We start from the raw sequence: 18940 nt of genomic DNA on the forward strand, positions 1-18940 counted from the left end.
CAGCTTACAACAGCCAACATTTAGGTTAATTGTTGAGGTGACCCCCAGGAAGTCAGGTGATGTAGTATAAAGAGCGGAACCTGGTCCAGAATGCACTGAAATAAAAACACCAGAATTAATCACTCAAATTTCCGTGAAACTGACATGGATTTCACTACAATGCAAGTTAATGACAGTCATATCCCGTGGCTATTCCATGGATATTTTTTCCTATTGGTTTGATCCAAGTCACGTGACTTTTAAGGTCCCGGCGGACAGTTCTTCATATTTTGACTTAGTTTCTGCATAAAAATGGATTTTGATCACATTTCTAGCCAGAAATATATGTTTTATTTTCTAAATATTCACTCAGTGAATGTACATAATCACTTTGTATGTTGGAATAGCCACGGGATATGACTGTCATTAACTTGCATTGTAGCAAAATCCGTGTCAGTTTCACGGAAATTTGAGTTATTCTGTGGCTATTCCACAGATTTTGAGTTAAGCGAATCCGTGGCTATTTCACGGATTCCTGTGAGACCATGTTGAAAGAGCGACAAAGTCTGTGTAGAGAGGAGGTCAGAGTGGACAAACACAAAAACAAAAGTCATCACAAATCAATACGTTACCTCATTGCCATGCATCCTGCTAACAGCTGTGTTTAAAGAAGCTGTTCCCATGACAGTGTTCATGTCATGGGAACTTATTGACTTATGTTCTACATCACTGACACAACTGTGTCCAGTAGGTCTGCATACTGTAGTTATTTTAAGCCTATCCAGGTTCTTTTCCCCCTAACCTAAGCTACCTGAACTAAGAATGTTTCACAACGTTAACAAGGTCCTTGAAACAGTAGCCATGTTGCCATCAATACATTTCTATGTGCATTTTGAAGATTCGCATGAGAAAAGCTTGATGGAAACACTAACATTGGAAACAGCTTTCAATAATGCGCATACAAGTTTTTACGTTCACATGAAAAATACTTAATGTGCTAAACAGGAGATGGAATCGCTATTTCTGAACAAGTTCTGATGAAGTGAACATTTAACTCACATGACTGATCAGCTGTTATTAAAGATGAGCTGACATGAAAGGACAATTATAAATTGCCCAATTGGATCTAATTCCTGAAGACATATTTTCATAAATTGTCCAATTACCAACCTCTTTTTTTACCTTTATTTTTCTTTCTTGCTCAATCTCTCCTTCTTCTACTGTTTACTGATAAAGCAGCACATAGAGTAATACATTACATACACTCTGAACCAGTTGATGGAAACATCCCTGATTCCCATTTTCTTTAAGGCAACATTTCAAAATTTCACTTCAAATTTCGATTTGACTTTAATGGTAACAAGGCTACTGAATGTGTTTTTTACATATACATAACCCCGCGAAACGCTCCTATGTATCATAAGAGGCTCGGAAAAAATGACCAATGTTGTCAAATCGTTGGGAGGACTTAATTAATAGTAATAAAAAACAACTTGTGTCTTTATTTCACTCATTTCCATGACAAATGCATGTGTTAGCCAGATCTTCACAAACATTTTTTAAAGTATTTTGTTGTTTTGTGTGTGTGTTTGTTTTATATTTTCCTTTTTAAAGATATTAATCAACATGTACCACCACACCTTTTGCCACTGTGTGTAGCTAACTAGTAGGAGACTATCATGTGTCATTTTATTGGTTATATTAGCTTAGAAATCCTGCAATTGTGTGCAATGAGAACCAGCTGGGCCTTTCCTCTGCTGAACATCTTTGGTTCATCTTGAATCACTTTCTGACGCATGCACACACACACACACACACACACACACAAGTGCATGTACGGAGAGACAGATGTAGACAATGCACTCAATAATCAGGTGATAATGTATACTGTACATGAGTTTAAAAGCCCCATACACACACACACACACACACACACAGGCACACAGGCAGAGATATGCTTGCACACAGATTGTGGCTTTAGATCTTCTTGCCAAGATCATTTGGGGTGAGCCTCACAAGTGTTTGTGGGGGTTGAAGTCAAAGGTAACCGATCCTGGCAGGCACATGGACAGTAAAATTCCACTCATCACGCCCTCTAACAAATCATCTCTTCCATAACTTCCCTCACACGTCCGTAGCCCTCTCTGTCAGATCAAAGACTGAGGATATCAGCACGCATCCATACAATTGGCCTCTTCCCTCTGTATCCTTCTTTTCTTCTTCTTTCCGAACCTGTTCTTTATCTCTCATCGCCTCTCGGCCTCGCGTCTCGTCTCATGAGCAGTCGTCTGTATTTATGAGGTTTGCGTGGAGGCAGAAGGCCGTGCATGCGACAAGGATGTGTTTTCACTGATGTGACAGCAGAGAGGATCTGGGCTTATTAAGGCCTTGCCCTCCACTCATGTGGAGCTGATTTTAAAGGTGTCAGACAAGACAGAGGTACGTCATCCTGCTGGGCTGAGTTACGGCCCGAGCTCATCTTTGATCTGAGAGGCAGGTCATCCCTCTCTCTCTCTCTCCCCTCTCTGTTTCTTGCTCTCACTTCATTCTGCCGTCTATGCCTCTCCGTCTCCGGCTGCCTTCAGCTCTCTCAGGGGGTTCTTGCGAGAACCACAGAAACCAAGAAATTCCTCTCTTCTGCAGTGAGATATACATGAATCACTTACTGACATCCACAGGGGATAACAGAGCAAATGAGCCAGTAACTTCCTCTTATGGATATCACCACCTATATTTCCATTTCAGCAAGTTTTCACAGACTCTACTGAAGTATATTAAATGATCAGGTCAGAGTAGTTTTTATATTTAATCAGCTTCAATGGGAAAAGATTTAACAGCCTAGGGCAAATTAAAGGGGACATATTATGTTCATTATTATGGTTTATACTTGTATTTTGGGTTCTACAAGAACATGATTACATGCTTTAATGTTTAAAAAAGCACATTATTTTTCTCACACTGTCTGTCTGAATACAGCTGTATTCACCCTCTGTCTGAAACGCTTTGTTTTAGTGCCTGTCTCTTTAAGCCCCCCTCCCAAAACAGTCCAGTCTGATTGGTCAGTGTTGCTGGGTCTTAGGAGAACAGATACAGTGTTGCAGACAGCCTGTTCATTTCAATGAAAGTTGCAAGTCAAAATTATTTAAACGTTTCTATATAAAATTACCTGGATCTTCCTTTGACCTTCTGTCCTTTGGGACCTATGCACACCAGAGAATGGGGATTAAATTATTTAATTGTAAGTCAATAGGAAAAGGTCTTTTTGGGCCCAATGGTATTAAATTGGCTTTCAATTGGCTTTAAAGATCCTGGAGGCTTGCTCTTCACTATCATTGCAGCCGAAGAATGACTATAAGAGCACTGTAGCTGCACTTTGTCACCTATATAGTTGTGGCATCACAAACGTATAGAAGTCCTGACAGCCTATTTTAAAACAGTTTCTGAATACAGACTGTGTGCATTTTCCTTTGGATGGAGTATTCTGATATTTTCACAGTATTCATATAGCGCATAGACCAGCTTTATAATCCAACAAGACATGGAAATCTCACTTTTTACAACTTTGGACCATTAAATAAAAAGAAGTATGCATGCTTTTGAGCCAATTTGGCAAAAATGTTTGTTAAATTACCACGTTTAAGCCATCTTACAGTTTTTCCCATTAGTCTCTGCAGTGGAATATGATCAAGAATGAATTCTAATCAGTTTGGGGCAAGCTGTCATCCTCATCATTCGCTGCTTGCCTCTTTGAATCCGAGCTAGCTTATCATTGCCCAGAGAGCATACAGTGGATGGAAAAGTGCTGGCCAGGGGCCCCTCGCTTGCTCTTTTTCTTCTTGTGTATATGCAGAGCCTACCTCACAGACGCTGTGCAGGATCAGCCTCTCTCCTCTCCCCTGGGCATGGAGGCCTCCTGCAGCTGAGCCAGGGAGCAGAAGGTCAGAGGGCATAATCAGGGAAAGTGTGTGTGTGCATGTTCCTCCTTTCATGCAATGCACTGCACTTATCTGAGCACGACTTTCATATTTGCATGTGTGAAACATTACCTGCTTTATAAGAGGTTGTATGAGCTAAAATGTAACCACACTTGGACCTGTACTGAAGCATGCCAGGGTCTGAACTAAGAGCTCTGGCACCGAGCAAAAGTAGTGTGACAGTCATTATTACCAGTGGAACCCAAAACACAAAGCAGAGCAGGGTTCCCTTTAGGGCATGCGAGCTTTCAAGGCAAAACCAGGATGTGTCCCAATACCAAGCAGGCACTCATGGGTTTAAACAATGTTGAGCAACTTTCAGGAGGAATTTAGTTCTGCCCCATTTCCAGCGACCAGCCTCCCCAGGCCTGAACAACACAACATAGGCACAGATTGATTACTTTCTGATACTCTTGATGATCTAAAGTGTCCACTACAGTGTGAATTAGCAAAATTGCTTCCTAATAAGAGGCAATTATTCAGTACAATTTGATTAATGATAGACCCACATTAACAGTGGAAGCCTTGTTTGCGTAAAAATTTCCGAAACATGATCCAACATTGTGTTTTGTGGTACAAAAAGGTTAAAGATTTCCTTCAATATGGTTTCATAAGTTTCATTTTCTGAAAAATAACACACAGTGAAGCAGATCACTATTCTAATGTCAAGAAAAGCATATTTATCATAGGTAATTACTTAGGTTAAGTTTATTTTTAATGTATAGTGTATGTTCAATGTATGTTTTAATGCTGCTACTGGATGCTTGAATTTCCTTCAGGATAACTGTCTGTCTGTCTGTCTGTCTGTCTGCCTAATTAAAAAATATGTGCAAGCCAGATACATTTTCTCACTTCACTGCAGATTTTTCTCCCTTGTCTTGTTGATTCTTCTATATATTGAAATTACATTTTTATGGGAGCAAAAGAACACTGGCCCTCGTAAAAAAAAAAAAAAAACTCACAACAATATAGAAGCACAGAAATCTCTGGAGGTCGGTCAGCTGATCTGGCAGCTGTATAATGTGAGCCACCTGTGCGCCGCTGTGCGCAGGAAAACATGACATGACAGATGAAGAGGTGGACCGCTGACAAAACGCATGGAGGAGTTTGCGTCCACTGGAGGTATCCGCAGAAACTGGAGAGCTCCTCGGTTAGTTTAAGCCTGCTTCCTGTTTGACTTCCACATTATAGGAACTGTGAGAGCGTACACACTTGATTCGATTAAAGATCAAGAGGATAGATTTCGTCAAGCTCGACGAATTTGTGCGTAAATCGGCCTCCACAGAGCGCCTTCTCCAGGAAACTGTATTTTATGTACATGGAGGCTTGAGGACATACACAAGGCCCCGCAGAGAGCGACTTCTATCTTATTTATTTTATTATTAATTCTGTAGTATATGTCGTAGTGTAGCACGCTGATGTTTCACTTCTTTCTTAACCCTATATTATTATATTTTATTATATTTTACAGCTCTTAATTATGTGGTTTATTGACCCACGTGGCTCAGACTAATATTTTATTCCTCCTTTTTTATTTTATTTTATTTTATTTAATTTTACAGAAGTTAGTTTTAGCAGCACTTTTCTTTGTGTAATATTGTGATATTTGTTAAACTTTTCACAATCGAACTATACGATTTTCACAAATAATTGAAGATTTACCATAATAAAATAAAAAACAATAAGAAATGTGTAACAAATATTTATTCGGGGATTATGGGAAATAATTTTCCCTATTATTAAAAAATAATTGTGGTTTAATTCCGCATTTCGGTAAATAAAAAGAAATTTAAAAAAACACACACGTACACACAAAAAGAAACCATTCGTTTGATGGTGGGACTATATGCGCGCAGATAGATTGCGGTTCCTTGTGACAGTAAATAAGTGACTTGTTTCAGTCACATCCCGGACACATGAAACCCTGACTGGTCCCTCCTGCTTATTAGCGGACCAGGGCGCGCACTGGCTCCCCCTCCGCCCTTCAAACCCCTCCCCTTCCACTCTCAAACCTATTTAGCATCTGAAACCGGGATAAAGTTTCCAAAAAAATTGAAGGAAAAAAGTTGGTGCGTGAGGAGAAGCGTGCCAACGTCCAGTCTGAGACCAGTTTCAGCCAAAGCCAGCGGCGCACAGAGTGACATTATTCCCTCATCTTTACGGATATCTACACATTTTTGTAACCACGGCTTCAAAGGTGGACGGCGTGTTTTCTTCTATATCCCTGCATTTCTTCAAGAAAGAAATGGAAGAGGGCTCCAGTTCTCCAGTCTCCCCTGTGGATAGTCTGGTGACCAGCGAGGAGGAGCTGGACAGACAGCAGAAACGCTTCCCGGCGAAGAGGAGACAAAGCAAGAAGTCCAGCGAGGACAGCAGCGGCAGCAGCCCGGGGCCAGTGAAACGGGTTAAAAAGCCCAGTCCGAGCAGCAACCAGTCGTACGAGGAGCTGCAGAACCAGCGGGTCCTGGCCAACGTCCGGGAGAGGCAGCGGACTCAGTCTCTGAACGAGGCCTTTGCGTCTTTACGCAAAATCATCCCCACGCTGCCCTCGGACAAACTGAGCAAGATACAGACGCTGAAGCTCGCCTCCAGATACATTGACTTTCTCTGTCAGGTGCTGCAGAGCGACGAGATGGACAACAAGATGTCCAGCTGCAGCTACGTTGCGCACGAAAGACTCAGTTACGCCTTCTCGGTGTGGAGGATGGAGGGCGCGTGGTCTATGTCAGCATCTCACTAGCACCCAGAGACCTTCACTTACAATGCCAAAGCGGTGGGTACCACACACTGAGACTATCTTTATATTGTCTGCAGCTGACCAAGAACACAATGGTCTTAATGAATTATATAAACAAATAAATATTTAACGATTTACAGACAGCTGTCATAAGGCACATTATTATGTGTTAACTTTAAAATATCCTCAAAAGTTCATAGCATCTGCTGCCTTCATTTTTGTCACATGTGAGCTGTGTTGTCATGATGATTTGTCCACGTTTTAGATTTGGATGAATTAACAACCAGCATCCACATTCTGATGCACACAATCCATCCCAGATCAAAACATGTGGCCAGGTGTTTTGCCAAAACGGTCGTGCGCCTCAGCTGCGCACCAACATTTAAATTCACATTCTCCAAAGCTGGCCTGTCAGATTTCACAGCGAGGCCTCAGCATCTGTCCACTCACTGCGTCTGCATCCGGATGCTGCTGTGCGTAAAGGCCCGGCTGCTCCATCAGGCTACTTAACGCCTAAACGCGTAAAATCAGTTTAGGATGTGGGGGAAAAAAAGGAGCATTATATTTATTTTAAGAAAATTATTAGGGACAAGGAAGCAGGCGGATTAATACAAATAATTGTTCATTTTCATGAGCTCAACACGCCTCGCTGACTAAAAAAGGAACACGTCTGTGCTAATTTTGACGCTTTTTTGTAACAGTAAATCCTATTTCAACAACATTTCATCATGAAAAAAGCAGTAGGCCGCTGCAGTTTAGTGCCAGCCAGCACGGATCGTTTCTATCCACAATAGAGTGCTTTCCTGTGGAGACCGCAGGAATGGGCAGCTCGGCTGGACATGAAAGTTCAAGCCAGTGCAAAACAATAAAAACAGAGGCGCGCATTAACGAGCAGCACGCAGGATTTGGACACGTTATTCTGCACATTTACAGCATTCATGTCGTGAGAGCTCATGTCAGGGATCATTGTCATAACAACAGAGCTGACAGCTGACAGGGAACTTCTCTTAGAGTTACTGTTTGGTTTGGGGTGATTTTAGATTACTAACCGTACCACTCACTCACGGTTTTTAAAAAATATATTACGTGACAACAGATACAAAATAAAGCAAAGTCTGACTTTGATTAAATGATAATATTTAGTATTTTTTCAGGAAATACCCATGGGTTTTTTTTACAGTTAGATGGAGCTGATATAATTAGGCCTATGACTTGATGAGTAGCTCTTACAAAATAAAAGCACAGGTATTTTAATGAAGACGTTGAAGCTTCTCAGTGAAAGAGCAGAAAGTAATACGACACTAAATGACACGTTGGGTTAAAATAACTACAATCAGGGTTTGTTTAGTTCACATGGGCCTGACATGTAGTTAGCTTTTGTTGTTTTATAAACCAGCCCTGGTACCATTACAGTGATATGTGTAAACAAAGTTAAACTGAAGCTTTTAATTTTAGAGTCATTCTGAGTTTAATTGACGTCAGTGGGATGTAAAAGAAATTGCTGTAAACTTATTTTTTGCTTTTATAACAACAATAGAAAATTTATTTTCTTTCTTATACACGTAAATCACTGTTAATACTCTGCTCTCTAGGAATAAATATTATTTATTTTGTTGGTAAAATGAATATCACAATCCACATGAGGATATTATTCATAAGCACGCAGAAGGCCTGCAAAAATAATCTTTCCAAATCTTTTTTATTTCTACAATGACTCTGGGTTTAATGTTGCTCTGAGGAATTAGAATGATTGTTTTAGCACTGTCCTCTAATCCACAGCCACAAGAACACGCGTGGATTTACTCAAGTGTTTTAAAGTAAAAACCACAGAAAGTGTGTTTTTATGCATTTCCCTGCAGCTGTACATTCAAATAGAAAATGTTCCTGCTTTTTTTTTTGTGGCCACATGGTTTTACTTAGCTCAGTGGCTAATAATTGATTCATTAATGACTTCCCACGCGCTAAGTGAGCCAGTGAGTGTTTAAAATAACATCAGATATTTCTCATTTTCTATTTTAATAATGTTTTCTATGCGTCTCTCCATCACAGACTGTTTACTTCTACAAAGTATGAAGACCAAAGGGATTATTGAAGAACCCATCGACCTCAGAGTCCTCAGAGAGACGTAATGTGACCCACAAACTCTAGTGGAGTGTGTGTATGTGTGTGTGTGTGGACACACTGCTTGTGACTGTGGAGCAGTTTGTGGCAGAGAGACACACCTGCAGAAAGGCCAGAGATGTTAAAAGCCATCCTTTGACCGGATATATATTTTGTTTTCCAAAGACTTTAAACCAAAGTATAAATATCTATAAATGAATGCATATTGTACATACCTGTGTAAGTGCCTATAGCCTGTCAAAGGGACCAATGCAATTTACAGTCACTTGCTGCATGGATTTATTTCGCCGACTTTCTTTAGCAAGTCTCCAAACTCCGTCCAATGTACATTTTTGTTTTTGCTTATTTATTAAAACACATATTTTTGAACGAAATATGGTTGATTTTTATTTTTATTCAATTTTGATTTCATTTTATAACAATAACACGTAATTCGGCTGAATACATTGCAATAAAATCAGTCGAGTTCATTCAAAATTCTGGTGATTTCAGATTTAAAAATATCATATTTAAACATAACTTATTTAGATCAACTTTAAACAATGTGGTGGGCTTGTTCGGGTTGCTTTAATGGCTGCTGGATTAGGAAAAACACCACAACAACACGTTTTTTTCACCTCTGGGTGTGAGAATCCCCCTCTCCTCTCCTCCCCCTCTTGTTATGGAAAGAAAACGAAAAAAAAACCCGACCATAAAAAAATACAGCTTCATTAACAGTGGAGGAAATTCGAGCCAGTTTCAAACTCGCCCATATAAAATGCTTGTCCGCTTAAATAACGAGTAATGATTTGAGATGGCGATGCCTCTGGCTCTTTAACGAGCAGGGAGCCCCACAGCCGCAGATAAGACTGCAGCTTTAAGAAAATAAGTCAGGAAATGGACGGCTGAAGAAATGCCTTTGAATCTCTCCAACTCTTAAAACATTAAAATTGTTTACATGTCGTTTTCCCAGACGTGGTCAGATGCAATCTAAACAGTGAAAGGAGCTCATTGTTAACAAGGGGCTACTGGTGTGAATGGCACTGTGAGGCTCTGCTGCTGCTGCAGGCTTCACTTTTAGCTTATACTATTATTTTATCACCAACAAAACAAATATAAGCCTTTTATTTTATGTGGGGTCAATCTACAGTTTAGATGGAAACAGGTCAGGAAATAAAAGCTGCATTATTTTTTTGTATGGGAAAAAAAGAATGCATTATTTTCACATTTAGAAAGGGCAACCGGCACTACTTTTTGTTACTGATACAACAACCAGTGTAACTTTTTAACAGGTAAAGTGGTAAATGAGTGATCTATTTTATCTTTTATTGTTTTCTCTTTTAGCTAATCTTTTATATTCGACTGATTACTGTACATCTTGAAAATTAAATTTCACACATTTTTTTTTAAATCATAGACATACAGTCATGGAAAAAAATTATTAGACCACCCTTGTTTTCTTCAGTTCCTTATTCATTTTAATGCCTCGTACAACTAAAGGTACAATAGTTTGGACAAATATAATGATAGCAACAAAAATAGCTCATAAGGGTTTAATTTAAGAGTTGATATCTAGACATTTTCGATGGTTTTCTTGATAATGATTGTTTTTTTATCAAGAAAAGCATGTAAAATGTCTAGATATCAACTCTTAAATTAAACCCTTATGAGCTATTTTTGTTGTTATCATTATATTCCAAACAAGTGTACCTTTAGTTGTACCAGGCATCAAAATGAATAAGAAGTTGAAGAAAAAGGGTGGTCTAATATTTTTTCCATGACTGTAGATTAGACACTTAAACTATATCTAATGGTTCAACTCTTCATTCATTGTTTTTTAACTTTAGTGAAGAAACATAATAATTGCAGCCCTAATTCCCTAAAAGTTTCGACACTGTAAAATGTAAAAAGAAAAACCTAAAAAAAACAACAACCCAGAATGCATCAAAACCAGACTTGAGTGTATACTTATAAAAACAAAACTTTATCAGTTTGGACATTACATATAGCCTTTGCACATGTGAATAGGTTGAGTCATTGCTATCTTTTTTATTGACAGTTTTCATATGACTTTTTTGGAACCGGTGGTATTTGGTATTAGTAAGTATTCAGTGGACAATAAATGCCATAGAGCACCATGATGCAAATATAAAATCACAATTGTTTTCTGCAGGCAGAGCCTCAACGTTCAGAGAAATATTATAGTATAAATATTTATAGTATTGCCAGTCTGTCTGATTTTCTCAGGGTCAGTGTGGTTTGAGGGGAAACACCTGCAAGTCTCTCCTCCTCCTGCTGCTGCTGATGCACTAAACCAACATTACACACACTCTATGTTACAGAAATGTTTAAATGCTCTCTGCTCTGGAGTGGTTAATGTGATGATGATCTGAGATCAAGTTCAAGAGCAAATCTGCTATATTCATTTCAAGGCCATGATTGTTAACTGGAGTGATTTATATGTGTCAGTGTGATCTCTGTGACTGATCCTGATCCTGGTCCTGCTGGTTCAGGTGTGACATGAAGCCCCTGCAGTGACAGACACATACTGATCTGCAGGGCAGTGTGAAAAAAAGGGGCTGTGATCAAATCTATTTGAATAATAAGAGGTAGAAACACGTTTGGCACGGTGGTCTCGGATGCTGTTGGACGGCCCTTCCTACCTCGGCCAGCTTATCCATAGGAGTCCGTTTGATACCTGCTCATTATCCCGGGCCCTCACAGCTGAGCAGCACAGAATCACCCGGGGCCACTGCTCCAGCGGTGCGAGAGATCCAGATGTTTCCCGTAAAATCAGACGGAAAAAGCTACAAAACTTTAATTTGCAGTAAAAAGGGAATAAAGTAAAGGTTTACACTGTGTGTGCCTTGAACAGTATTCGTCTGGTTCAGGAAAAAAAAAATCCTAATGTTAGCTTTATACCTCTTTGGAGGCTGATGTCGGCGTGACTGAACTTCTTCTGTGTGTGTGTGTATGTGTGTGTGTTGGCAGAGCTGAAAGTCAGCTGTCTCAGCTGCCACCATATACATAAAGCATGAGTCAGACTTCAAATGCACCTCATGTATTGATCTTTCTCTTTGTTTCTGTCATTGTGTGCTGTGGAGGATAAAATGGTTCAAATGAGGTGCATTTAATGATCAGTTATTAAATTAAATGATGGTTCTTTAATCACATATTGTTCATATTAAAAAGAAATTGCATGACGTTCACGTCCAAAACACATCTTATTTATTAACTTTTCTGTTGTCGGCTCAAATCTGACCCAGATTTAAATGTTTTTATATCAGACATGTGGGAGTCTTTTATCTAATTGCCACAAAATAACATGAATCAATTAAAAAAAAAAATCTGTGGTAATGAGTTGGAATGAAGTTGGCTCAGAAGGTGTAGTGTAAAATTTGGTGATAATTATACCTTATGCTTAAGACAAACATCAGATCAATTTTGACGCTGAAGGACAAAAGCTGCACAGTTGACTGAATAAAAATGCAAAGCTTCTTTAAAAAAATAAAAAGATAAACAAAGAAGCTGCTTGCTTTACAAAAAGTAATAATTTGCAATAAAATGGGCTAGAAAAATACTTTTATTCTGGAATGTTTAAATGATTGTAACACTTTCGTTTTGCACTATTACTGTAGAAGTTTTTTAAATGTTCAAATCATTCTATCTTTGCTGTTTAACATTCAGAAAAACAGGTGCTGAATGCACTGGATATTTATAGCATGGGGATTTCAAGAAAACCACTTTATTTTTCATATGCAATAAATATAAATGTGTTGTCTTTGGCTTTGGTGTGCAGACACATCGACAGCTCCAATCAAGAGATCCTGATGCGTTTGTTTAACAGACAGAACCTCACAGAGACGAGAGAGAGTGAGTGAGCGAGAGATATATCCTCTGAGGGTTCAGAGGAACCTGGCACAGCGTCGGCTGTCAGGGCTGCCTGGATGAAAAGGAATTAGCAGAAGGTTCTGGCCTTTTTCTTCAGCTCCACTCTGCTTTTCCTTCATTCCATCATTTAATCAGGATCCCTGAGACTTTGATCCTGAGCAGGAGGGCCCTGCTGCATCAGGCCTCAGGGCTAGTGCTAGTTGTTTTTTTTCAGACTTAATTTCTTTTGGAGGGGATGAACACATTCATGTCTATACTTTCACACCTGAATTCTGTCCAATCCAGACACAGTATTTTTCTGATAAATTCAAAGTGTACCAAAGGGGGATTTAAATCAATCGACTCCAGTCACAAACCTCCTTCTATCACATCCTCTCAACATACTGGCCTCAAACCTCTGCTGGATACACACTGAGACTCTCAAACGGTGCTACAGGAGGGCTTATCTTCCTCTCACCTGAACAAGACTCCTCTAGAGAACAGCTCGACCCCTTTCTGCTCTCACTGTTGCGTTCACTGACCCTGTGAAAAGAGAGAGTAAATGAGAAGAAGTCGACACCATCATGAACGCCTTATATCTGCATGTTTATCCAAGGAAAGGCATCCGTTCCCTTGACTCTCACTGTGAATCTTCTTTATTAAACGACTGAATGCTACTGGAGAGGTCGTCCTCTCACCTCTAAAAGCTTTATCGCTTGGCTCATCGGGGATTCTTACTAATCTGGAAGTAAAATTGGACAGGAAAACAGTTGTAAAAGCCGTCCTGCTCCGAACACAGGGTGTGGGACTTCTTCCTTCCTAAATGATGCACATAACATGTCAATTTTTATTCGTGTCATATTGAGAAGCTATCTTTAATGTGATGTTGTTGCCGTGGGAACAGCTGTCATGTTGTTTTTGTTTTGGAGGACAATCAGTCAGACTCCTCCTGGCGCAGGCTGTGAAATATATTAATGTTTGTGCAGATGCTTCCATCCCGATCCTCTGTGGGGTATGATGGGTAATTACGGTGACTAACTGTCCAAACCATAAAGGCTTTTGTTGTGCTTTTTCACATGCTGTTTCAATTGGTCTGGGTTGTGATCAAAAATAATCAAAGAGAAAATAAATAAGTAATATCTGCACTAATAGATGTACAATGTGAACACAGCCTCCTGCAGGATTATTAATCGGGGAATTTATTAAACAAACACTGTCAAAAGAGACAGACAGAAAAAAAGAGGACTAAATACACAATTCCTATTGATTATTGATGATCTAATAAAGCTATTGTGTTTTTCCTTATTTTTCAAATCAATCCTGTCTTTGACTATTAATAAATGTGTAATTTTTCATTACACTGTGGCAGATTTCATGACTTTAGACTTGTGTTTTTCCTTATGATACTTCATATAGTCTTTGGACATGAATAAAGAATGACAGAAAAGGCACTTTCCCAGCAAACATTGATCTCTTTTTTTACAAAACATTTACAACTCATGGTTCGCTTACTAGATTTACCCAAAGCTCTTGACCAAATCACATGTTCTTCATCGAAAACCATTCTCAACAACTGAGTGAATTCAATTGGTCTGGGCTGTGATAAAAAATTAATCAAAGAACTAAATAAATAATATCTGCACTAATAGCCGTGCAATGTGAGCATAGCCTCCTGCAGGTTTTAGGGGGATGTATGGGAATGAGTCTGTGCTGCATTACTCCTTATGTGTGTAACTCTCCTTGGCTCTGAGCCCTATAACACATCTTCTGGCATTGTCTTCTGTCCATCTGGTCTCATCTCACACAAGCGAAGACCCACTGCTGCGGACAACATTATATAAACTGCTTCGCTCTCCGTTGCCGTCATAAGTTCCATTTCTGCGTGAATCCACCATCCTGCACTGCCACTATCTGCTGCTTTTACTGGTAAGTGCTGATTATTACATCCCAGTGTCCACAAAGCTGGAAAATATCTAAGTTTAGCGACCGCGATGTATGCCAAACAATAATTATAGCTTTCCTAAGCAGTTCAGATGAAGGGCAAGCTGAAGGATGTCAACAGGGAAATGTCTTTAAAGCACAAACAGAATAATCATTGGTCATCAATCTTCATGCTAAATGTATCTCTGACAGATCCAGTCAGGTCAAACATGAATAGAATTAGCAGTCTCAGTGTCCTCCTCACCTTCAGCTGTGAAACCTGACTCGTCTGCAGGCTGTGGAGCAGAGACGAGAGGAGGATTGTGGGTATGTTTGTTGGCTGACATCCAACTTCCCCTCCTCCTTTGCTCTTCATTAACAGCAGTGAAGACCGCCGGGGTCAGCACAGGTCAGGGGGTCACGCCGGCTCAGGAGCCAACTCTTACTTTCTCACCTTTGTTTTCAGCACAAGACTTCTGAGGATTCTGCTACTTCCTTTCACAGAGGAAAGAATGGCATTGCACTTTAAATTAATACAAATAATAATAAATGTTTCACTACATTACAAACACTCGACCAACCTCGTAGACTGACCAACAACTTCCTGGTTTAATGTGTCACACCAGAGCACATTTAAGAGTGAAGAAGGGAAACAATGTGAGACCGTGCACCACTGCACAGTTTGAAGACTTTATAGTCGTCATGCATGATTCAAACTTACTGTTTAATTGGTCGATGAACCCCCTAGTGGCAGGCTTCAAAACAAACAAAAGCCATCTGCAAACAACAACAGGGCTTTAATGGCAAATACAAACCATGTGACATCATTGTTTCAGGATTATTAACCAGGGGATTTATTAAACTTTGCTATTAATTAAGATAATAAGCTTAGTCCATGTCAAAAAGACAGAAAAAAATAGGCCTTAAGGGACAATTCTTTTAGAAGGTTTCTAATAAAGCTATAGCGTTTTTCATTATTTTAAAACCCTTCTGTCTTTTACTGTTGATAATCTCTGATTTAATGACTTTAGACTTATTACTAGAAATGTTGTAATATTTTTCAATATCATACTACATATAGTCTTTGGACATGAATAAAGAATGACAGAAAAGGCAGTTTACCAGCAAACATTGATCTCTTATTTAGAAAACAATTACAACTTGTGGTTCACTTAATAGATTTTAACAGGGCTCTTGACCAAATCACATGGTCTTAATCAAAACCAATCTCAACAACTGAGTGAATTTATGAGTTATTTATTAACAGATGTCGGGATGCAAACGCTTAAAAAAGGTAGTAAAGGAGTGACTGTTGAGTGACTTGTGTCAGGGGTGACTTTTCAACTCCAAAACGCAAATATATAAGTATATAAATTACAAAACAAACACACTAGTCACTATGTAGCATGTTACTTCTGTTATGAGCAGCTTGATCTAAAGGAGGATATCAGTGACAGTGTCACAGATTTCCCGTTTTTATGCTTCATGCTCGATCTTTAAACTCCAGAAACGGCTTGTTGGCAGCATGTGTGTGAACTTTGCTCTGCAGCTTGTCCTCCTGACAGTGACCCAGCCTCGGTGTTGTGTTTGCAGCTCCTTATAGCCTCGTGTGTCTTTGCCCTTTTGATGTCCGTACATGCTCAACACCAGACTAAACACATACAGTAGCAAGACAAGCAAACGCTGCACAGCTTTTCAAATACACCGTGGATCAGAGGTCCCAACTGGACTGGTGGAACATCCGATGGAAAGAACAGCAAACGGCCGCACACTCAAGTTCATTTCCATTGTTTCTGAATTCATGCTCGAAATAAAATAAGTTGAGGGAAAGTCATTTTGAGATTTTTTTTGGACTCGACCGGGCCGCCTCGGCGACCCACCAACATGTGTTTGTTGCAGATCGTGCAGTTACCTACGTTATTTGCATGTTTGTGTTTGTTGATGATCCAAAATGGATTCTAATGACTCATCTGTAATTAGTTTTGTCATCCCAGCAGCTGGCCAAAGCCTCATCGCCATTTCGAGTCAGCGCAACCTGCAATTAAAAAGCGTGGTGATGAGCACAGCTGGGAGGATGAGGGTGGCCGGGTAATGACAGAGCTAGCTGACAACGACCAATGCTGCGAGAAGAAGAAGAGCAAGGCTGGTCACCAGAATGCCACTGTGGGGAAACAAGCGGGAAAATAGATAGGGGGGTTTTCCCAGATTTCAACCCTGACTGACATTTCGCTCCTTTGTTGTGGGGAAGAAGCGGCCATATTGTGGGCTGGCCTACAAGAAGGGGGGAAAGTTCAGGGCTCCACCTTTCTCTGACCCGACCTCAGCGAGGGCTCGTGTGTCGCAGAGATGACGAACGTGTCGACGCCTACGGTGAGCTAAAGGTGAGACGGGCAGTCTGCGTGTCACGAGCGCGGCCGTTAGAGCATCCCCAGCCACCAAAGAACCATAAAGAGGTCACATTCCCCGCTTTAACGTCATCCTCTGTTACTTCTGGGAGCCTTCGCAGCTCCTTTCAGCATCCGTATGATGGTAAATATTGTCCCTCATGTCTCTGTTTAACCTCACTCTCTCAAGGATCCAGAGATGTGCTTCTCTTCGTTTGCCTCTGACACTGCATGGTGTCTCAAGCCTCCGTGATTTACAGAGATGGTGACGAGCCTACAAAGCCCAAGGCAGTGCTGGTATTTACACTGTTACTCTCTAAATTCAGAGTTTGACAGGGAAGCAGTGGAATGCGTGTTTATTTGAGGGGAGGTAAGGCGGGATTGGTTTTGTTTGCCTTTGGACTGTTGTCTTAGTTCCGCCACCAACAGGGATTCACTGCTGTTTATTTGGACACTAGCTCTGACCTTTGACCTTTCCAAATGGGTGGCTAATCCCAGCCAGAGCTACTGTGGGGCCTTTGTTGTCTTTCTGCAATGCTGCCTCCCTCTGGAATTGAAGGAGAACTCCACCGATATAGTTTAAAGTAGACAATAAAGCAGGGTATATTTTAGGGGTGGGGCAACCTTGTGATTGACAGGTCGCTACTAAGGTGCACTGTGTGGTTTGTTGTACTGTGTTTTCACTTTATGAAAGTGAACTATAACATTTTGCTTCATTACTTGTTCAGTGTTTGGCTGGGCTAAAAGACACTTTTAGGCTGTTCATATTGAATCACAGATGCTTCTCACTAACCAAGCTAGAGCTAGTGTTGGCTGGTAACATCCTGTCTTCCCACTCCCAGCCATTCTGCCCTTGTCCTGGCTGCAAAAATAACCAAGATGGCCATAGGCAAAATGCAATTATTGAAGTTTTTATTTTTATGTCTGGACTTAAGGCTACATTAACTACTTCTACCATCAATCTTTAGCCAACCAGTCAGCAGTTGTAAGAGCCATTTTGTTTTGTTTTGCTTGTTTGTTTGTTTGTTTGCACCTCCCACCACCGGTGGACAACAGCAGTCATTATCGTTCTCATGTGAAGAGTTTATATATGCACCGGCGTGGCTGATTGTGAGGGATATGCCCCGGAGAGGCACACAGTTTATGTTTGTTAAGAGAAGTTATAATGAACTGTATTAATTGATATAGACTACAGAAACTGTGGACACACCTTGAACGGTATCTCATCATATTAGTGGCATCATTTTCCAGTAGCAAAGGGGTCATTACAGCAGTCGAGTTGTATTGTGGGTAATGTAGGCCCCATATTTTGATAATGGAGATGAATGTGTGGCATCAAAAAAGTCTATTGGTCTGTTAGACATTGTAACATACTCTTCATACTAAGAACAGTATATGTGGAGTTTGTGTGTGCAAAAAACGCATGAGCTCACTGGACATACTCAACTAACCAAAAATCAATTGCAGCACTTCTGACTGTCTAATGACAAAAAATTACAAAATAACCGTTGGATGAAATCACTACAAATGATGGAGAGTAACATTAAGAAACAATTCAGAAAAAAGTTAATTCATTCATTAACCATAACCGCTTATCGGGCGGGGACACAGAGAGAACATGCAAACTCCACACAAAAGAGCTGCAGGCCAGAGTTGAAACCAGCGATCCTCTTGCTGTGAGGCGAGAGTGCTAACCACTACACCACCGTGTAGCGGTGAAAGAAGTGAAAAAACAAATAATTGTCATGTAATGGTGGTGGTCTTGACAGTCCTGTGATGCAGAGAAGACGTCATACTTCAATGTTTACAGTCAAGAACAGCTATTGGTAGTGGCGTACTTAGGGTGCATTTCGATACCCATGCTACCACAATGGCAGAAAAAGATTAAGCATGTCCTAATACAAAGTATTTCATAATGCAGTATGTCAAAAATACCAGGATGTTCTGCTGCATCATGTCACATTTTGCAGGGCAGC

General features: G+C 40.2%; 1 protein-coding gene across 1 annotated transcript; it reads left to right on the forward strand.

The window, feature by feature from the left end:
- Nucleotides 1–6192: 6192 nt before the first annotated feature.
- On the forward strand, nucleotides 6193–6693 carry twist2. The gene has a single exon (XM_059343678.1). It carries the CDS (start codon nucleotides 6199–6201, stop codon nucleotides 6691–6693), a length of 495 nt encoding a protein of 164 aa, XP_059199661.1. The 5' UTR covers nucleotides 6193–6198.
- The last annotated feature ends 12247 nt before the right edge of the window (nucleotides 6694–18940 follow it).

Source organism: Centropristis striata, chromosome 10 (assembly GCF_030273125.1).
Source record: "Centropristis striata isolate RG_2023a ecotype Rhode Island chromosome 10, C.striata_1.0, whole genome shotgun sequence".
NCBI classification, from domain to species: Eukaryota; Metazoa; Chordata; class Actinopteri; order Perciformes; family Serranidae; genus Centropristis; species Centropristis striata.